General features: G+C 37.0%; 2 protein-coding genes across 3 annotated transcripts; both read right to left on the bottom strand.

The window, feature by feature from the left end:
• Window positions 1-2,807: 2,807 nt before the first annotated feature.
• On the bottom strand, window positions 2,808-6,287 carry LOC110620096 (cyclic dof factor 3). 2 transcript variants are annotated; one of them, XM_043959427.1, is made up of 2 exons: window positions 5,887-6,287; window positions 2,808-4,677 (listed from the first exon to the last, which is right to left on the bottom strand). In XM_043959427.1, the coding sequence occupies exon 2, from the start codon at window positions 4,566-4,568 to the stop codon at window positions 3,282-3,284; it is 1,287 nt and encodes a 428-aa protein (XP_043815362.1). In that variant the 5' UTR covers window positions 4,569-4,677; window positions 5,887-6,287; the 3' UTR covers window positions 2,808-3,281. The 2 variants fall into 2 exon arrangements, with proteins under 2 accessions (XP_043815362.1, XP_021619368.1); XM_021763676.2 differs by having other exon boundaries at window positions 2,808-4,682; window positions 5,887-6,286.
• Window positions 6,288-9,897: 3,610 nt separating this feature from the next.
• On the bottom strand, window positions 9,898-11,037 carry LOC110621277. Its single transcript, XM_021765496.2, has 3 exons — window positions 10,818-11,037; window positions 10,672-10,727; window positions 9,898-10,397 (listed from the first exon to the last, which is right to left on the bottom strand). The coding sequence occupies exons 1-3, from the start codon at window positions 10,972-10,974 to the stop codon at window positions 10,251-10,253; spliced, it is 360 nt and encodes a 119-aa protein (XP_021621188.1). The 5' UTR covers window positions 10,975-11,037; the 3' UTR covers window positions 9,898-10,250.
• Between the last annotated feature and the right edge of the window lie 6,184 nt (window positions 11,038-17,221).

Genomic DNA, 17,221 nt, shown 5'->3' with positions numbered 1-17,221 from the left:
TAATTTATTGGAATAAATAGGAGTGTTAAAGAATCAATGATCAATTCTAAACAATCTGAAATAAGATCCATACTTCAACTAGAAGCTTTTCTCTTATTGATTTACTCATCTTTAAATTATTTGCTTGCTATTGTTAATTAGCTTTAGTACATCTTCAACACAAAACCCCCCTCTTTTATTTACTTGTTATTTACTTGACCTAGTCATTATTAGGAAAATCATTGGTGTCAATTCTCTGTGGTTCGACCCTATTGCCACTATCTACAAGTTTATTGTTGATTGTCTAATAGGTTTATTTTTGACGGCTTCGACAACCGCCTATCAAAGATAAAAACCATAAATTAAACTAAAAAATGTGTAAATAAACAATAAAAAAGATAATAAAAATGTGGCTAATTTATGCTTGATCAGTTTGTCAAAAAAGAATGTGCATCATGAAAGAATCAAGCACATAGATATCATATTGCACTTTGTTAAAGATTTGATATTTAAAGGCATTGTCAAAGTTTTGAAGATCCACACAGAAGAAAACCCAACCAATGCACTCACTAAGATTTTACCGGTTAACAAGTTCAAAAGAACGTTGAGTTTGTTAAGGCTGATCGAAGAATAAAGAGGGTTAGGTCGAAGAAGGGATGAGGATTCACATGAGTTGAAAAAGTTCAAGCAAGGTAAAGAATTGTAGGACTAATGCTCTAATTCTTCAAAAAAGCTCAGAACTTCTGGATAAAAACAAAGAGAGAGATCAGATAATCTGTAAATAGCCTGGTAGATGATCATACCTGTAACGAGGTGTGACTACTTGTTGACAGGGGTATTTTTCTAAAGGGCAAACTTGCCTGAAGGAAGGGCTGACTTGCCTGATAAGAGAAGGGTTGGAGTGCCCGGGATGCTCGTAGGGCTGGTGGAGCCTAGATGCTTATCAAAGCAGGCCAGGTGTCCAGGAAATCTCGGATGCTCGAAAGCTTGTAAGGCAAGAAGGAAATCTCGAATGCTCGAAAGCTTGTAAGGCAAGAAGGAAATCTCGGAGGCTCGAAGATTCACTAAGGCTTGAGAATTCAGAAGTCAGGAAGGCTGGAGGGTGAGAGTAACTAAGAAACCTGAGGACTCATCAGCACAAGAGTAGTCCGGATGTGGAAGTTCAAAATGCACAAATTCCTCAAAGCGCTCAGAAGGTCTGACACGCGAATTTTTTAAAGATGTCGAAATGTTTGAGAGGATAGGAACGACAACGTTTTATTTTTTCGCCTTCATTTAAAAGAACCGAGGGGTTTTTCAATCTTTTACATTGAAAGTCAAAGTCGTTGAGTCTGCTATTTAAGGAGCAAACGTCTCTCTGTTTTGTATATAGAAAAGTGTGAGAAGTGTGAAAGGTAAAGTGAAAAGCGTTGTGATTGTTATTTTTTTTTCTGCCATTGTTAATTTATAATCGAGTTCATGCTCATGTGTGGTTGTTCTCTCTATAATTCTTCATGAATAAAGAATTTCTTCTTCTGAAACGTAATATGATCCTCCACAAGAATCAATTTGAACTTGTAAAATTCTTTGTATTTTCTTCTTCTTTATTTTTTTTTATTTTCTTATTTTCTGTTACGTTACTCATTGAAAATCGGAGTTACGGTATCAGAGTAACTACAAAAGTTACTTACTGAAACACTTTATACTTAAGTCGATTAGATGTGAATAAAATTTAATTTTAGTCTAATTTCTAATTAAGTTGAATTAGTAAAACTAAATAACATAATAGGGGATTATGATTAACAAACCAAATAAACTAGTAAGATTAAACTTAATTAAGCTAAACCAAAATTTTAAGTTCAGTTTTCTTGATTTGGTTCTAGGTATAGGCCAAATTGCTGTTTTGGGCGGAGCATGGGCTTACTGGAAAGCTTGGGCCTCCATATGCTGACCTTTGGATTTAGGCTATGGATTAATTTATTTTTTTTTCAATGTAAAATTAGATAATGATCATTCTTAAATGTCTTCCTGTGGGCGGCCCAGGAATGTTAGGACACTGTAACACAAATCCTGTGGTCTCTCTCTCCTGCCTTGCCCAGTTACTGCGGTAAACTTTTAAGGCGTGAGTGGCTGCCCTACAAGAATCAGGGATTGTTGGATTACAATTGATGAGTCGCCGAAGATGATGTCTTGGGAGTCAGCAATTATGCATTCGCAGTAGAGTTGGCGGAGGGCTACTGCATATAATTTGCTGTAGAACCTTCAATCTTAAGAGTTGAAAATAGCTGTTTTATCAGCTTGAACTCTGATGCAATTTGAAAGAGGGTACCAGGATGGGTATTTTAATTTATTTGAATAAGAAAATACTTTACGTTTCTTTTTAAAAATATTTGAAACTCAAGATGATAACCCAAAAGAGACTTGTTTCTTTGGAGTGTTAAATCATTCCTGGCACAGGAAAAGAAACCTTTTTCCAGGAAAAAGGAAGATGGGCATAACTGCATAAGCAAGGTTTACAGATGGGCTTATTTGGCTGGACATAGCTTGTACTTAGCACTTGGACTAGCTTAAAGAGAGGAGACAAAAACGAAGAAAGCAAAAAGTTTACTGCCACGTCTTCAAGGTCTTTTCCCTATTGGAAATCCTGACCCCCCACAAAAGAACTCGGCTTTTGTGAACAACCCATAAATGAAACGTACCATGACTGACATTAAACAATCCAATACTACTGCCACGTGTCACAACTTGATTGACAACTCATGTAATATATCTTAACGAAAATTCTTATACGCATGTTACAAGACACTAGAAAAGAACTGGCAAATAATCTAAATTATGAGAGAAGAATATATGGGAAAAAAAAATACTTCTAAATAATTATGACTAGAATATAGCAATCGAGTTCTGAAAATTGGTGATCATTGTAAAACATGGGTTAGCTTTGTAACTGAACATGGTTTTGAATCATAGATACAACATTTAGCAGAACCCTTTATTTTTCTGGCAACTCAAAGCAGAAGGGAGGCATGTGTGAATTGAAACCATTGGAACCACCACAATCCGCAAATCAGAAAAACACTCACTGAAGATCCTCCAATATTTACAGTGTGCACGCTTTTGAAGAGACATTGACAGCATTGTTGATTGTAATGAAATTTTTACCATTCCAAGAGCTTTTTCAGACTTCAAATAATCAGAATTTAGCATAAAAGCACGATTTCTGAAGAGGAGGAGATTCTCTTCACAGAAAACAAGTCTCTGCATTTCCACAGGAAAAGACTGCAAAGGAGAAGCTCATCGAGAAAATTTTCAGCAGGGCCTCTCTAGCTGCTCTCTTGGAATGTATGAGAGCGAGAAAGAGCTGCTGGGTTTGCTTCTAATATATGAGTGGCTTCTGATGCATGACCTTTTCCATCGGCTTTGATTTCACAAGTTTTGAAGATGGTACCTTTTGGTACAGGATTCTTCTCGTAAAGTTTAAGACCTAATGTGGCCCATAAAGGACTCTTTGAAGCCTCATTTGGGTCATCAATTCTGAGTGTCTTCGGAACCAATATACAATTTTCTGCTTTATCTTCATTCATAAGATTTGAGTCTCTAGAATGCTTGCCTAGGTTTGGTGAGCCATTTCCAAAGCAGCAACTGGTGCTAGTAGAGGATGATGGAGAAGAGCAACCATTAGATCCATTCAAAGATTTGTTTCCTGTTCTAGCAGCCCACACAGGCATGCAACCCCAATAAGAAGCTGGTACAAATTGCAAAGGAATATTCGGTGGAACGAAGCCTGGGACTGCCAGTATTGGTGTAGGGCACCATTGAACTTGACTGGAGTTATTGCTATTTGGTATGCAAGGTTGCCCAGCAGAATGCTGAGCTGCTGCAGTGGAAGTTGCATTATTCCAACTGGGATTCCAGGGGAATACCCATTGAGTAACTGGGTAACAATGCATAGGATTTGACACACCGAGGTCATTACGAGATCCTGGCAAGCCAACCAGCTCCTTCTGCATAACAGTTTCTGGTAATTCATTGCCTTGGCAACCGGTGGCTGTCATGGACGATCCACATGAGGATGGCTCCTCTGTATTATCTTGACAATTGACTGAACTCATCTCAGCATATTTTTGTTGGTCTCTAAGATCAAGCACTGTCTCCATGGATTCACAAAGCGGTGCTTCTGGACCAAATTTTAGAACCATCCCATTTCCTGTTGTTGAAGGACTCAAAGTGATAGCAGAATCAACAGATGATACAACTTGATGATTGGCCGAGTCCGAGTTTTCCATTCTGGTAATAGGTACCCCTTCAGAAGATACTAATATTTGACGGTATTGATAGGCTAAGTGCTTATTCTTCCGCCGACCAGCACCAATGGGGACATTTCTCATCGTTCCACCAGCCGTCCAATATCTCTGGCAATTCTTGCAGAAATGCCTTGGTTGGTTGACATTGTAGTTGTTGAAGTAACAAAATTTTGTATCTAGACTGTTACATCTCGGACATGGTAGGATCTTATCTGGCTTCTTGAAAACTTTCTCTTGGTCTACACTATTATTCTCTACCTGGTCTACATTTGACTTGGAAGTTCCTTTTGTTTCATCCACTAGCATAGGAGTTTGGCTTTCTTCCTTAGCTGTTCCTGAAGCATTGGACTTATTCGGCTCTCCAGAGTTGTCATCATTGGGACCATCTGTTCCCCCTTTTTTAAGTTCATTGCAGCTGTTCTGGAATTCAAGATTCAAGAGAAACAAAGTTACAGGACCAAATACATTCAAAATTTTACGAATTAAACAGGCTTTATGCTAGAAGAATTCTATAAGAAATTATTTCCATAATATTTTATATAAATTATTAGGTAATCATGTTAAAGTATCAGATATGGATGAACCGCATTATAATATGATTCACAACTCAGAAACATACTTTTAACTATCAAAAAGGCAACTTTTTTTATTTGGTGAAATTTGACCAGCTTTTAACTTTGCAAGAAATAAAAAATGCTAAGCACTTGGGAGTCCGATCTCCATTGTCAAACCTCAAAAGCTACAGGCAAAAAATAGTTACAACCAACAGATAACTAAATTGAATGATTTCACTTTTGCCATGAACAACAGAATGCCTAAATTCAATGACTCAATCTGATCATAAAATCATGTATTTAGTTGTCCTCATACCACAGCAATGAAATTAAAAATTAAAAAGAACAAGATCATTAGAAAAACTAAAAAGGAAGCATGCCAGCTTTTTGCAAAGGCTTTTTATCATTTCTTTTTCTTTTCTTTTCTTTTCTTTCTTTTTTTTTTAAAAAAAGTGGGAAATGATGAAGTTTTTTTCCCCCTTACATAAGGAATTAATTCCATCTTGCTATAAATCAATAATAGGATGTTACCATATAGCTAATATAACACAAAACGTATTAATTCTAAAAATTTTCTTTTAAGATTCATTTAACAACATTTTTTTAGTGGTGTTTGAAAATTAAGCCAATGATGAACAAAAAGAAATGATTTAAAGGAAAAACAAAGAAGATAAGAGAGAACTCACGCTTCTGCTGCAAATGAAACAGAAGTACAGAACCCCTTTAGACCAAACTCAGCTAACAATTTTTTCTTTTCTTTTTTTGGCTTTTCATAATCAATTCTATGTTCCTGTAAGCTAACAACATAGTCCTATTACATTAGTTTTCAAGATTCAGTTAAGCTGAATAGACATTTGATTATTGTAAGCAAACAAAACTAGCCCACAAAACCAACTCGGAAAGCTAAAACCCAGAAATTTCAAGATCAACAATATTCAACTAAAACACAAGTTCAAAGCTTAAACTATAAGAAGACCTGAAAAAAATTTTAACAATCCATGAATGAAAAAGGGGGATGGAGTTAAAATTGCAAGGAAGCGTTTACACATATATAAATAAGGGATATGTACCTGGGAAGGTGGTTTGGCCGGAATCTGGGTATTGGGTACCGGAATCTTTCGACCAAAGAGCTTGAAAGCTGGATCTTTAGATAGAGGCATATCTGAACCGTTCATTATGTATCAAAGAAATTGCAGCAAAGTGTGAAGAATAAGAGGTATGGGAAGAGCCATAGAAATAGCAGAAAGAACGTCAAAAGATTGAAGGAAAAAGAAAAAATAGAGAGAAAAGAAAGGACTTTTTGGCGAATTAGAGAAACTTTATAAAGCAACCTTTTTTTCTCTCTCTCTCTTCTGCTTCTTCTTCTTCTTCTTCTTCTTCCTCTTCACTGAAAACCCATAAAAGACCCACTCAAGTAAAAGTCTCCCAGAAAAAGTCCCAGATGATTAAGCATAAAGAACGTGAAGGAGCAGAGTTTCAATTTAACTCTTTTCATTTGTTTTTAATGAAAAAAATATATATTTATTTTTATTAATTAAAATTTACTTTTATTTTAAAATACTAAAATATTATCTGTTTTAAATTATTTAAAAATACCTTAATATTATCTTCAATTATAAAAATTAAAAAAATAAAATATAATAAGTGTTGCCATTAAATTCTTTTTAATTTTATTAAAGTCAATTATATATTTTTATTTTTTTAATCATATTAAAATAATAAAATTAATGTACGTTGTCTCTATATAATATTTATTTTATAATATTTAGATATTTTTTTATATTTCAGTGAATAATCGTAAATAATTTTTATAAATTAATTAAATAATTTTTTAATTAAAAATATATTGATAAATAAATACTCTAAACATTAATGTATAATTATTATTTTTAATAGGGAAATTTACTTTTTAGTCTCTGAGGTTTAACGTAATTAACACTTCTGTCCCTCTATTTTGGCGACTCAACACTTAAGTCCCTCACTTTCTATTCCGTCCAAATTCGTAGTCCTTCCGTCCATTTAAACCGTTTGGTCAAAGAGTCAAAAGTGAGAGGTGATAATTTTTTCCAGAAATACCCTTCTCTTAATGTGAAATTCCTTTTTTTTTTTCTCTTTCATGCTTTCTCTCTCCAGTTGAAGAAGAAGAAGAAGAAGAAGAAGAAGAAGAAGAAGAAAGAAGAAGAAGAAGAAAGAAGAAGAAGAAGCTGCTGCAGAAAGAGTAGGAAGAAGAAGAAGAAGAAGAAGAAAGAAGAAGAAGAAGAAGAAGCTGCTGCAGAAAGAGTAGGAAGAAGAAGAAGAAGAAGAAGAAAGAAGAAGAAGAAGAAGAAGCTGCTGCAGAAAGAGTAGGAAGAAGAAGAAGAAGAAGAAGAAGAAGAAAGAAGAAGAAGAAGAAAGAAGAAGAAAGAAGAAGAAAGAAGAAGAAGAAGAAGAAAGAAGAAGAAGAAGAAGAAGAAGAAGTTGCAGAAAAAGAAAGAAGAAGAAGAAGGTTAATTTTGTCAATTTACGTGTCCCAAACGGCTATTTTGGACGGAAGGACTACGAAGTTGGACAGAAAAGAAAGTGAGGGACTTAAGTGTTGGGTCGCCAAAATAGAGGGACAAAAGTGTTAATTACGTTAAACCTCAGGGACTACAAAGTAATTTTCCCTTTTTAATAAAATAATACTATAATTAAAATAGTAATTTATATATTACTAACGTCTTGTATTGTTATACATGAATGAGAGTGAATTATGTGGTGGACAAAAGGAGGACAGATTTGGGTGCCAGGTGGCATCCAATCAGCAAAGTTGTAAGATTTAATGACCAAGAGATTGTTAGTGGCTAAGGATGTAGGGGGTGATGTTAGAAAGAAAAAGAGAAAGCAAAGTGAAAAGCGAAAAAAGGCCCATGCTTATGTGGGGTCCATCTGAGAGGAGAAAAGAAAAAGATTATCTGAGAAGATGAGGTGGGGCCAGATGACCTAAGGCCCCACCTATTTTAAGTTTTGTTTTTTATGTCCAAATTCATTCCTAAAATTTATGGAAAGAAATGGTCCCTTCAATGTTCAATTAAGGCTCATTAATTCTCATTCTCAAACAAAATTTTAATTCAATTGGTTGATTTCCAAAATCTAGCAGCAAAAGTCGATTCGCAGTTCAATTTATTTATATTTCAAATTAAAATTAATTCAATTTATAATGATTTAAAAGTAATTTCAATATTTTTTTTAAATTTTTTTTAAAATATACAAACATCTATTATGATTATTCAGACGATTTATTTTTAAATCGAATCGAACTGAATAAATTGAATAGAAAAATTTTAATATTTATAAAAATTAAACTGAATCAATTTTGGCCAGAAACTAAATCAATCTGATTTGATTTTATCGATTTTAATTTTTAATAATTTTTTATTTTTTATAATTTATGTTTAATATTTTAAAATTTAATTAAAATATTTTAAAGTCAATATCATCTAATTTTTCTGTATTATTAAAAATAACATATTATTATCACTGATCGGTTCGATTTAATTTTTTTAATTTTTTTATTAAAATTAAATTAAATTAAAATAATTAAAATATTTTAAAATTAAAAATTAAATTAAATTAAAATAAATAAAAATATTAAATTAAAATTTTAAATTAATTTAATTCGATAAAATTTCGAATACACTCACCATACGTACATATAGATAATTAAATGGTTTTCCATATAAACAAGAATATCTTGGTTGGTGTAGCAGATTGAGCGTAAATTACATTATCTCACCCACTCTTCACTCTTCACTTCTCTCATCTTCCTTCCTCTCCTTTCTTTCCTACTTCAACTCTTCTCCCACCAAGAGTTTTCCAAGTCCATCTTCACCTCTGTGTCACCCTTTCATTAAAGCTAGGAACTTTACTAGAAGGGATGATATTTCTGAAACAACTTGATAAAGAGAAAATTAAATTATAAAGCATGATAAAAAAGATAAATAATAATATTAATGAGGTTTAATTAATTGAAATAATTATATTTTAAAAAAATGGTTTTTAAGCAAGTGGGATTAGGGATAAAAGAAGATTTAGAGGTAGAATTGTGTTCAAATAGAAAGTGGGACCACAAATATTTAGGAATAAGAAGGAAGCAAAATTTTAACACTAACCCAATAATTAATCCCTTGGTCCCACCACTTACCTTAACTTTGGACTTCCTTTTTCCCAATTACCACTTTTTACTTTATTTCAGATATTTTTATGTTTTAAAGAAATTTAAATTTTGATAATTTTTTGGGTAAATTACTATTAAATTGTGTATAATCATAAATCATTTTTTGAGAGTTGCGTAAATAAACTTGTTAAGATAGATTCCATATTGTAATTTCTTTTTTTTTTTTTTTAAAAAAATGGAAAATGTTGAGCAGAGGCATTATTAGAGGAATTCAAGTATAGGACAGGGCCTGCAAGCAAAACTAGCAACTCGAACTCACATAGAAAACCTATTGGGCCAAAGCTTCAATCACATGATCGGCTTTACACCACAGCCTCATGTTCCACCACTTGCAAACTCACACGACCACTTGGGATAAGAGAAGTAAAGCCCATGCCCAAGTCCATCTTGAAGGACCACAACGTGCCACACCCAACAAATCACGAGATACATTTGCTTCACAAATCCTTCAAAATATACTTTTTGTTTAATTAATAAATTACATAGGATTCAAATTTATAAACTGATTAAATCAATTTATAAATTTTAAAAATAAATTGATCCGTTTATCTATAATATTATTTGATTTTATAACTACAATTTATAAATTAAAAAAATTGATTATAAATTGATTTAACAAATTAAATTACTAATATTTCTCTCATCATAGTTTCTATTATTAAGGGGTTATAAGCTAAGTATTCCCAGATATATATTAATTTTTTTTTTCTGAATTAAGAATGAATTAAATAAAGTTTAAAAAAAAAAAGTTGAAGAAACATTTTAAAATCTCAAGAGCAATTTTCAGAGCATATCTTGTTTTTAGTGTAATGATTTGAGTTGAAATCCAATAGGCTCTTTAGGCCACAAACTCCAAATTTCAAAAAAAAAAAAAAAAAAAAAAAAAAAACAGAAATCATAATCATCACAACTCTATAGATACAAAGTACAAATTACAATTTGCATCCTCAGTTAATACTTAAATTAAAAACCCACCACATTTCAGACCCATATAATTAATTCCTTGTACAAAATGGAACCTTCCCTCTCCTTACTCTAATCTTAATTAAAAGTTAGATTATTAATTAATTAATTAATTAATTAATTAATTACTACACTCCAAATAGACGGAGACAAACAAGTCTCCCCTTCATAATTAATTAAGATAATGAATCAAAAGCAAACCCAAACCCAAACCCAAACCCATTCACATTTTCTTCCTTCTTCAATTTTTTCTTCTTTTTGTCAATTTTTCTGAAATTAAGCTGTTCCAGGGGTTTTTGGGTCATGGTGATTGTTTGCTCCAGTTCCTGGATAGTCTGTGCTTTCTAAATCCATCCTTCCATTAATATATCCTTCTCCAAAATCAATAACTTGTTCCTCTCCAAGATTCAAGCCCACTGCATCCTGCAATCAATTAACAGTACAACACCTCAGGAAAATTGTGTTTGGAGAGAGAGAAAATGTATACAGACATACAAGAATTCAGATAGAAAATGCAAAACAGAAAGAAATAATTAATATTATGCTAAACCCATGCATGCATGCTATATTAGTCATTAAATGCCAGCTTAGGTGCTTGATCTTGCTTAGTTCAGTATGCAAATTATTAACAAGTTCAAGAACATGTCTCTGAGCCAAAACCACAGAGAAAAAAGAGAGAGAAAGAAAGAAAAAAGACCTGAGTCAGAGAATCTTCAACTGATGAGGGGATTTCCTCAAATGATTTGAGGCCTCCTGTAAATAAATTAACAATAAAAAAATATCAATAATTTAACAGAAGATCTAATCAAAGAAAGGCACCCATTAATTAAAATTGAAACTCACTGGTGGAAGGAACTGCAAGAGAAGAGAACACAAAGGAGAAACCCAGAAAGAGCAGCAGAAGATTGAGAGAAAGAAAACACTTGTGCACCATGATGAGAAGAGAAGAGAAGAGAAAATTAATAGATGAAAGGAAATCTGAGATGGGTAGACAAAGCATGTGGGCATGGTGGTTTATATATAGATTTATAGAGAGCACACTCAGTCACTGACTCACATGAGTGCTTTTGAATTTGCAAAAGGATGAAAGGTAATTATCTTCAGAAAGTCAACTTACCCTTCTTTTTGGTCTCTGTGTTGGTGTGTTCCCACTTGCCTAACTTTATCTTTCACTTCTTCTCTTTTTCATATCATCAACTTGTTTTCTAGGAAACAAATTCAATGAAAACTTTGATTTGATTCTCAAAAATATTTATGATTGAAGTTGTATAATTAAAAAGTTTTAATTTAAAAATCTCTCAAATGTGTTGTTGGTTCTTAATGTGGCTGAAAAAGATTTCAAAATATTTAAAAGGTAATGCAATTTTTATTTATTGATAATTATTTTAATGTTTAAATTAATAAGTTATTAAAAAGTGCGAGTATAAATAAATTATTTAAATTTTAAAAGAGTGTATAAAAATATATGCTTTAAATTTTATGCATATTTTATTTTTATACTATAAAATGCGAATATAAGAAAATTATTTAAGTTTAAAAAGAGTATATAAAAATATATAATTTGAATTCTATGCATGTTTTATTTTTATACTATAAAAAGATGATTAGCTATTTTCCTAAAAATGCTATTGGTATTAAATAATAAATAAGAGATTCTGTAATTATAGAAATAATCAAAATTTACTATATAATATCTTTTAATGAGAGATTTGATCAGATATATAGAACGAGTCTTCTAATATTCTGAATAGTGATTATATATTAATTAAATTTTTTGTTTTTTATAAATGAGACTAAATATTTGAGAGAAAAATTGTAATACCCGGCTCGAGTCCGGCATCGGAATTCCTGTAGTCCGGTGGAATCCCGGGTGTCGGAACCCTCGAGAAGGGTACTACATATGTTTTCTAAGGTTCTTTGCACTTGTTTTCATGTTTTGAAGTGTTCAAAGCATTGAGTTTTGAAAGAAAAGCAACAAGGGAGAAATGCAAAGGTTCGGCCGCCGAAGGTCACTTTCGGCCGCCGAACATTGCATGGTTTTGGCTTCACGTTCGGCTGCCGAAGGTGGTCTGGCCAGCCACCTATTTAAGGGCCAAGGGTCGGTGGAAGGAGGTTATTTCTCCTCCACTTGCAGCCAGAGGTGAGTTCCAGCCTCTCCCACGTTGACTTTCATGTTTTCCATGATTTTCATCAAAGCTTTCAAGGGTTTTAAGAGTTTTGGTGATTTTTGAAGGTTTTGAGCAAAAGAAGCAAGTTTTGAAGTTTGGAGCTTTGGAAGAGCTTTTCTTCATATCTCCACGTTAGGATCCTTCATCCTCAAGTTCTTTAAGAGGTAAGTGAAGATCCTGAGCTTCTTTGATGAGTTTTCAAGGTTTTATGAAGTTTGTATGGGTAGTATGCATGTTTAGGTTTAGGTGAGGTTTTTGGTGATTTGTGGTGTTCAAGCATGTTCAGGGGTTATGTGCTATGTTTGTTTGGGGTTTTAGGGTAGTTGTAGACCCCTTTGGGCATATATATGTGTATGTGCTAGTTGGGAGTAGTTGATGTGCATGTTGTAGGTTTTTGGGCAAGGTTTGCATGAAACAGAGCAGGGTTCTGCCCTTCAGGCAAAACCAGGTTCGGCCGCCGAAGGAAGGTTCGGCCGCCGAACCCCTTGTGGAGGCAGTTTCGGCTGCCAAAGGTTGCCCCCGAAAGCTAGGCTTTCGGTTTAGACAGGGACTTTCGGCCGCCGAAAGAGGGAGTTCGACCGCCGAAAGTGTGTGAGTTTCGTCTCTGGACGAGACCTTCGGCCGCCGAAGGTGCCGCCAAACATGCATGAGTTTCGTCTCTAGAGTGGAGTTTCGGCCGCCGAACCTGCCGCCGAAAGTGCCCTGTCCAGCCTTCTTTTGCATGTTTTATGTGATTGTTTTAGGATCTTTTTTGGGGGAGGTTTTAGAGATGTTCTTGAGTTAGTTTGGTCCCTCATTTGAGTCCACCTGTGTAGGTACGGACCAGAGGAATCAGGGAGGTCAGCAGTGAGTCCAGTGTCAGAACCTGCAGAGTCAGTTCAGAGATAGCCAGAGATGAGTGGAACTGAACTTAACGTTTTACTATGAGAACTGAATATTTTATCATGCTTCATGCATCATGAATATGCTATAGGGTGAAGGCATTAGAGTACACGAATATGACGCATTGCATCTATCCTTGTACTTGGCATGGCTCCTTGTACATTGCTTCTATGAGACGGCACGGACTTCGTGAGGATTCATTAGCCCTCGGAGGAAAGACCTGGAACAGCCCTACGGGGACCAGGCACAAAGACCTGGAACAGCCCTACGGGGACCAGGCACATGGTACTCCGGTACCCCAGATGAGATGCAGTCCTGTGAGCTCCTTTGTGGGCTGGACATAGATAGAGGGAGTTTTGATCCGTCCGGCCGAGGTGATGTGCTTATTTGTGATGCATTCCATGAGAGCATGTTTTATCACATGTTATTTTATGACTGTTCTACTCACTGGGCTATAGTAGCTCATCCCTCTCCCCTAATTACAGTTGTGCAGGTTCAGAGTTCAGAGGGAAGTCAGCAGGGTACAGGAAGAGTACATAGTTTGTAATAGTTCGTGTGGACATGGATATGTAAAGAGATAGTGTATATGTTTAATGTATAGAATGGTGCTTGATTTATAAGAGTTGTATCCCTTCTTGTGTTTTCACATGATCCGTTTATGTTTTCATATATTTGTTGTATGGTTATAAGAAAACCAGACTTAACATTATGAGTTTTATCCACCTAGAGCAATGAGGAGCTCTAGTAGGGATTGTTAGAGAACAGAGGTAGTGCATGCACAGGTTAAGCCTTGGAATGAAGAAAAGTTTTATGTGTTTTCAGAAAATGTATGATCATGTATGGGATGTCACAGGTATTCAGACAGTATAGCAGGCTTACTACGGGTCCCGGTGACCTTAAGTCGATCTGGATCCTAGTGCCGGTAGCAGTTCAGTTTCCGGGCTGTTACAGATTGGTATCAGAGCCCTAGGTTCACATGGTCGGACCTATAGAGAGAGAGTTGGGCTCATAGAGAGGTTTAGCAGGTCAACCACCATAGGATAACATGTCCACTAGGATAGGATGTCAGTCCTGTCTCTATATGTTGATGTGCAATGCCATAATTCATGCATGTGCATTTTTTTGATGTGTTGCTTATGTGTTATGTGATGTGTTGTTTTCCAGAGAGTTGAGATGCTAGGAACTCGTCGATCAGTTAGATTGACTGGAGTCCCACCTGTAAGTGAGGGTACAGCTGCTCGTCCACCTGCCTTGCCAAGGGCAAGATCGCACAGGTCAAGCAGGGAGGGAATGTCAAGAGACCCGAGAAGGTCTTCTGACGAGAGCAGAAGAGGAATAGGCAGAGGGGGAAGATCAGAAGAAGAGAGAGTTGCTATGGAGGAGGCTCAGAGTAGAGATGTCAGTATGGGGGTAGGAAGGTCAGAAGAAGGCATGGGGGAGTCCCAGGGAGGCGTTTAGGCCTCGGGGTTTGGCTATCCACCCTTTCCACAGGGCCCAGGGTATCCGATGGGAGGCACATCGGATTACTCCAGCTTTGCCCCATATCCACCCTACATGCCCTATATGCCCTATCCTTCCTTCTATCCACCATATCACATGTATCCACCCCCACCTGTTCATCCAAGTCCAGCACAGCCTGAAGTGAGTGAACCAGTTCCTCCACCACCACCACCTGAACCAGTAGCCCCTGTTGTGGAAGCACAGCAACCCAGTTCTTCAGGGGGAAGTAAGGTGAAGATGACCGAGTACTTAAAGTTGGATGCTCCTAAATTCAATACAGGAGATGATCCCTTTGAGTATCTCAACGCAGTCAGAATGATCACAAGTGAGTTGGGAGCAGATGATTGTAGGGCCATTGAGATGGCAGGGTTTACATTAAAGTGCAAGAAAGCCAGAGAATGGTTCAAGAACTATGTGGACCCCAGAATTGACAGTATGACATGGGAAGAGTTCGCTAATGAATTTGCTGGGTGGGCTTTCCCTGACAGTTCTCGGGAGTTAAAGGTTGTGGAGTTTGAGCAGTTGAGACAGACGGAGTCGATGAGCGTTGATGAGTACACAGATAAGTTCTTGGAATTGTTGCCATACGTGGGTCAGGCGTATGATACGGATCAGAAGAAGGCAAAGAGATATGCCACAAGGCTTCATCCCAGGTATTTCTCTTTGATTCTTCATGCGGAGAAGGAGAGTTTCCACTCCATTGTGGATGCTGCCAGAAAGATGGAGGCCAGTGCCATAAGTCAAGGTGTAGTCAAGGCACAGTCTTCTGGTGTTAAACCAGGTTCCTCCTCACAGAGTACAGCAAGTGCAAGCAAGAAGCGATGGGAGAAATTCAGAGGAAAGAAAGGCAAGTTCTGGAACAGGATTAAGACGGGTCTGGGAATGAGTAGCGGCGCCAGCTCTGGCACAGATCTTCCAGTTTGCAATAGGTGTGGGAGACAGCACAAATGAGCTTGTTTGTTGGGATCTACAGCCTGCTATAGATGTGGGCAGGAGGGACATTATGCACGAGAATGTCCTCAGGCAACTTTAGTTGCACCATCCCAGCAGATGACCGCAGGTAGTGTCGTCCAGTCCGCAGCTTCAGTTCGTCCACCAAGCAGTGGCAGAGGTAGAGGAAGAGGGGCAGCCTCTTCATCAGGGATGGGTTCCCGAGGTGCAGGTCCGTCAGCTCCAGCACGGATTTTCACCCTGACTCAGCAGGAGGCAGACACTTCGAACACGGTGGTGTCAGGTAATCTCATCATTGGGTGTTCAGAGGTGTATGCTTTGATGGACCCCGGTGCTTCTCACTCTTTTATTTCTTCTAGAGCAGCAGAGAGGTTGGGTCTAATGGTGTCCGAGTTAGCGTGTCCTCTTTGGGTCAGTGGACCCAAATGTGATCCATCTTTGGCAGAGTCAGTCTGTCGGTTCAGTCCAGTGTGCATAGAGGGTAGATACCTTCCAGCTGACCTGGTGGTTCTAGAGTTGACAGATTTTGATGTCATTCTAGGGATGGATTGGTTATCGACCTATAGTGCTACTTTGCACTGCAGGGACAAGGTAGTGAGTCTCAGAGACCAAGATGGGTCAGAGTGTGTCTTCAGAGGAGACAAGAGAGGGACACCTAGGGGTTTGATATCAGCCCTCCAGGCTCGTAGGATGTTGAGGAAGGGGTGTCAGGGGTTCCTCGCTTATGTGAGAGAGCTAGACAGTCAGGTTAGGGAACTATCCTCAGTACCAGTTGTTAGAGAATTCCCAGATGTGTTTCCTGAAGAGCTTCCAGGACTACCACCTGATAGGGACATAGAGTTCGAGATAGAGTTGATGCCCGGTGCTAGACCGATCTCTATTCCTCCCTACCGGATGGCACCAGTAGAGCTGAGAGAGTTGAAAGACCAGTTACAGGATTTGGTAGCAAAAGGTTTCATCCGCCCGAGTACCTCCCCTTGGGGTGCTCCAGTATTATTTGTCAGAAAGAAGGATGGCCCACTTAGACTTTGTGTCGACTACAGGCAGTTGAACAAAGTCACGATCAAAAACAAGTATCCTTTACCCAGGATTGATGGTCTATTCGACCAGCTGTCAGGAGCAGGTTGTTTTTCTAAGATAGATCTGAGATCCGGATACCACCAGTTGAAGATCAGAGAAGGAGATGTATCCAAGACTGCTTTCTGAACCAGATATGGGCATTATGAGTTCCTAGTAATGCCGTTCGGGTTGACTAACGCCCCTGCAGCATTCATGGATCTCATGAATAGAGTTTTCAGGGAGTACCTGGATCGTTTTGTGATCGTCTTTATCGATGATATCTTGGTGTACTCCAGGAATGCAGAGGAGCATGCCCATCATCTGCGAATAGTGCTTCAAATCTTGAGAGAGCATAGCTTGTATGCTAAGTTCTCCAAGTGCGAGTTCTGGCTGAGGAGCATTTCCTTTTTGGGACACGTAGTATCAGAGAAAGGCATAGCAGTAGATCCCAAAAAGGTAGAGGCAGTAGCCAACTGGCTTACACCCACTACAGTAACAGAGATCAAGAGTTTTCTGGGTTTGGCAGGCTACTATCGGAGGTTCGTTCAGGACTTCTCGAAGATAGCTGCTCCTATGACCAGACTGACCAGAAAGAATCAGAAGTTCATATGGTCAGAGGATTGTGAGGAGAGTTTTGAAGAGTTGAAGAGACGGTTAACTTCAGCACCGGTGTTAGCTCTGCCGATC

Source organism: Manihot esculenta, chromosome 8 (assembly GCF_001659605.2).
Source record: "Manihot esculenta cultivar AM560-2 chromosome 8, M.esculenta_v8, whole genome shotgun sequence".
NCBI lineage: Eukaryota > Viridiplantae > Streptophyta > Magnoliopsida > Malpighiales > Euphorbiaceae > Manihot > Manihot esculenta.
This window is presented reverse-complemented; position numbering and strand designations above follow the sequence as displayed.

Excerpts from the sequence above, each read along its gene's own strand:
- LOC110620096 (XM_021763676.2), bottom strand. The coding sequence starts at position 5,991 with ATGAACGGTTCAGATATGCCTCTATCTAAAGATCCAGCTTTCAAGCTC. Across the intron at positions 4,683-5,886 it reads CGGCCAAACCACCTTCCCAG|AACAGCTGCAATGAACTTAA; the intron begins GTACATATCCCT and ends CTTGAATTCCAG.
- LOC110621277 (XM_021765496.2), bottom strand. The coding sequence starts at position 10,974 with ATGCTTTGTCTACCCATCTCAGATTTCCTTTCATCTATTAATTTTCTC. Across the intron at positions 10,728-10,817 it reads TCTTGCAGTTCCTTCCACCA|GAGGCCTCAAATCATTTGAG; the intron begins GTGAGTTTCAAT and ends ATTTATTTACAG. Across the intron at positions 10,398-10,671 it reads TTGAAGATTCTCTGACTCAG|GATGCAGTGGGCTTGAATCT; the intron begins GTCTTTTTTCTT and ends AATTGATTGCAG.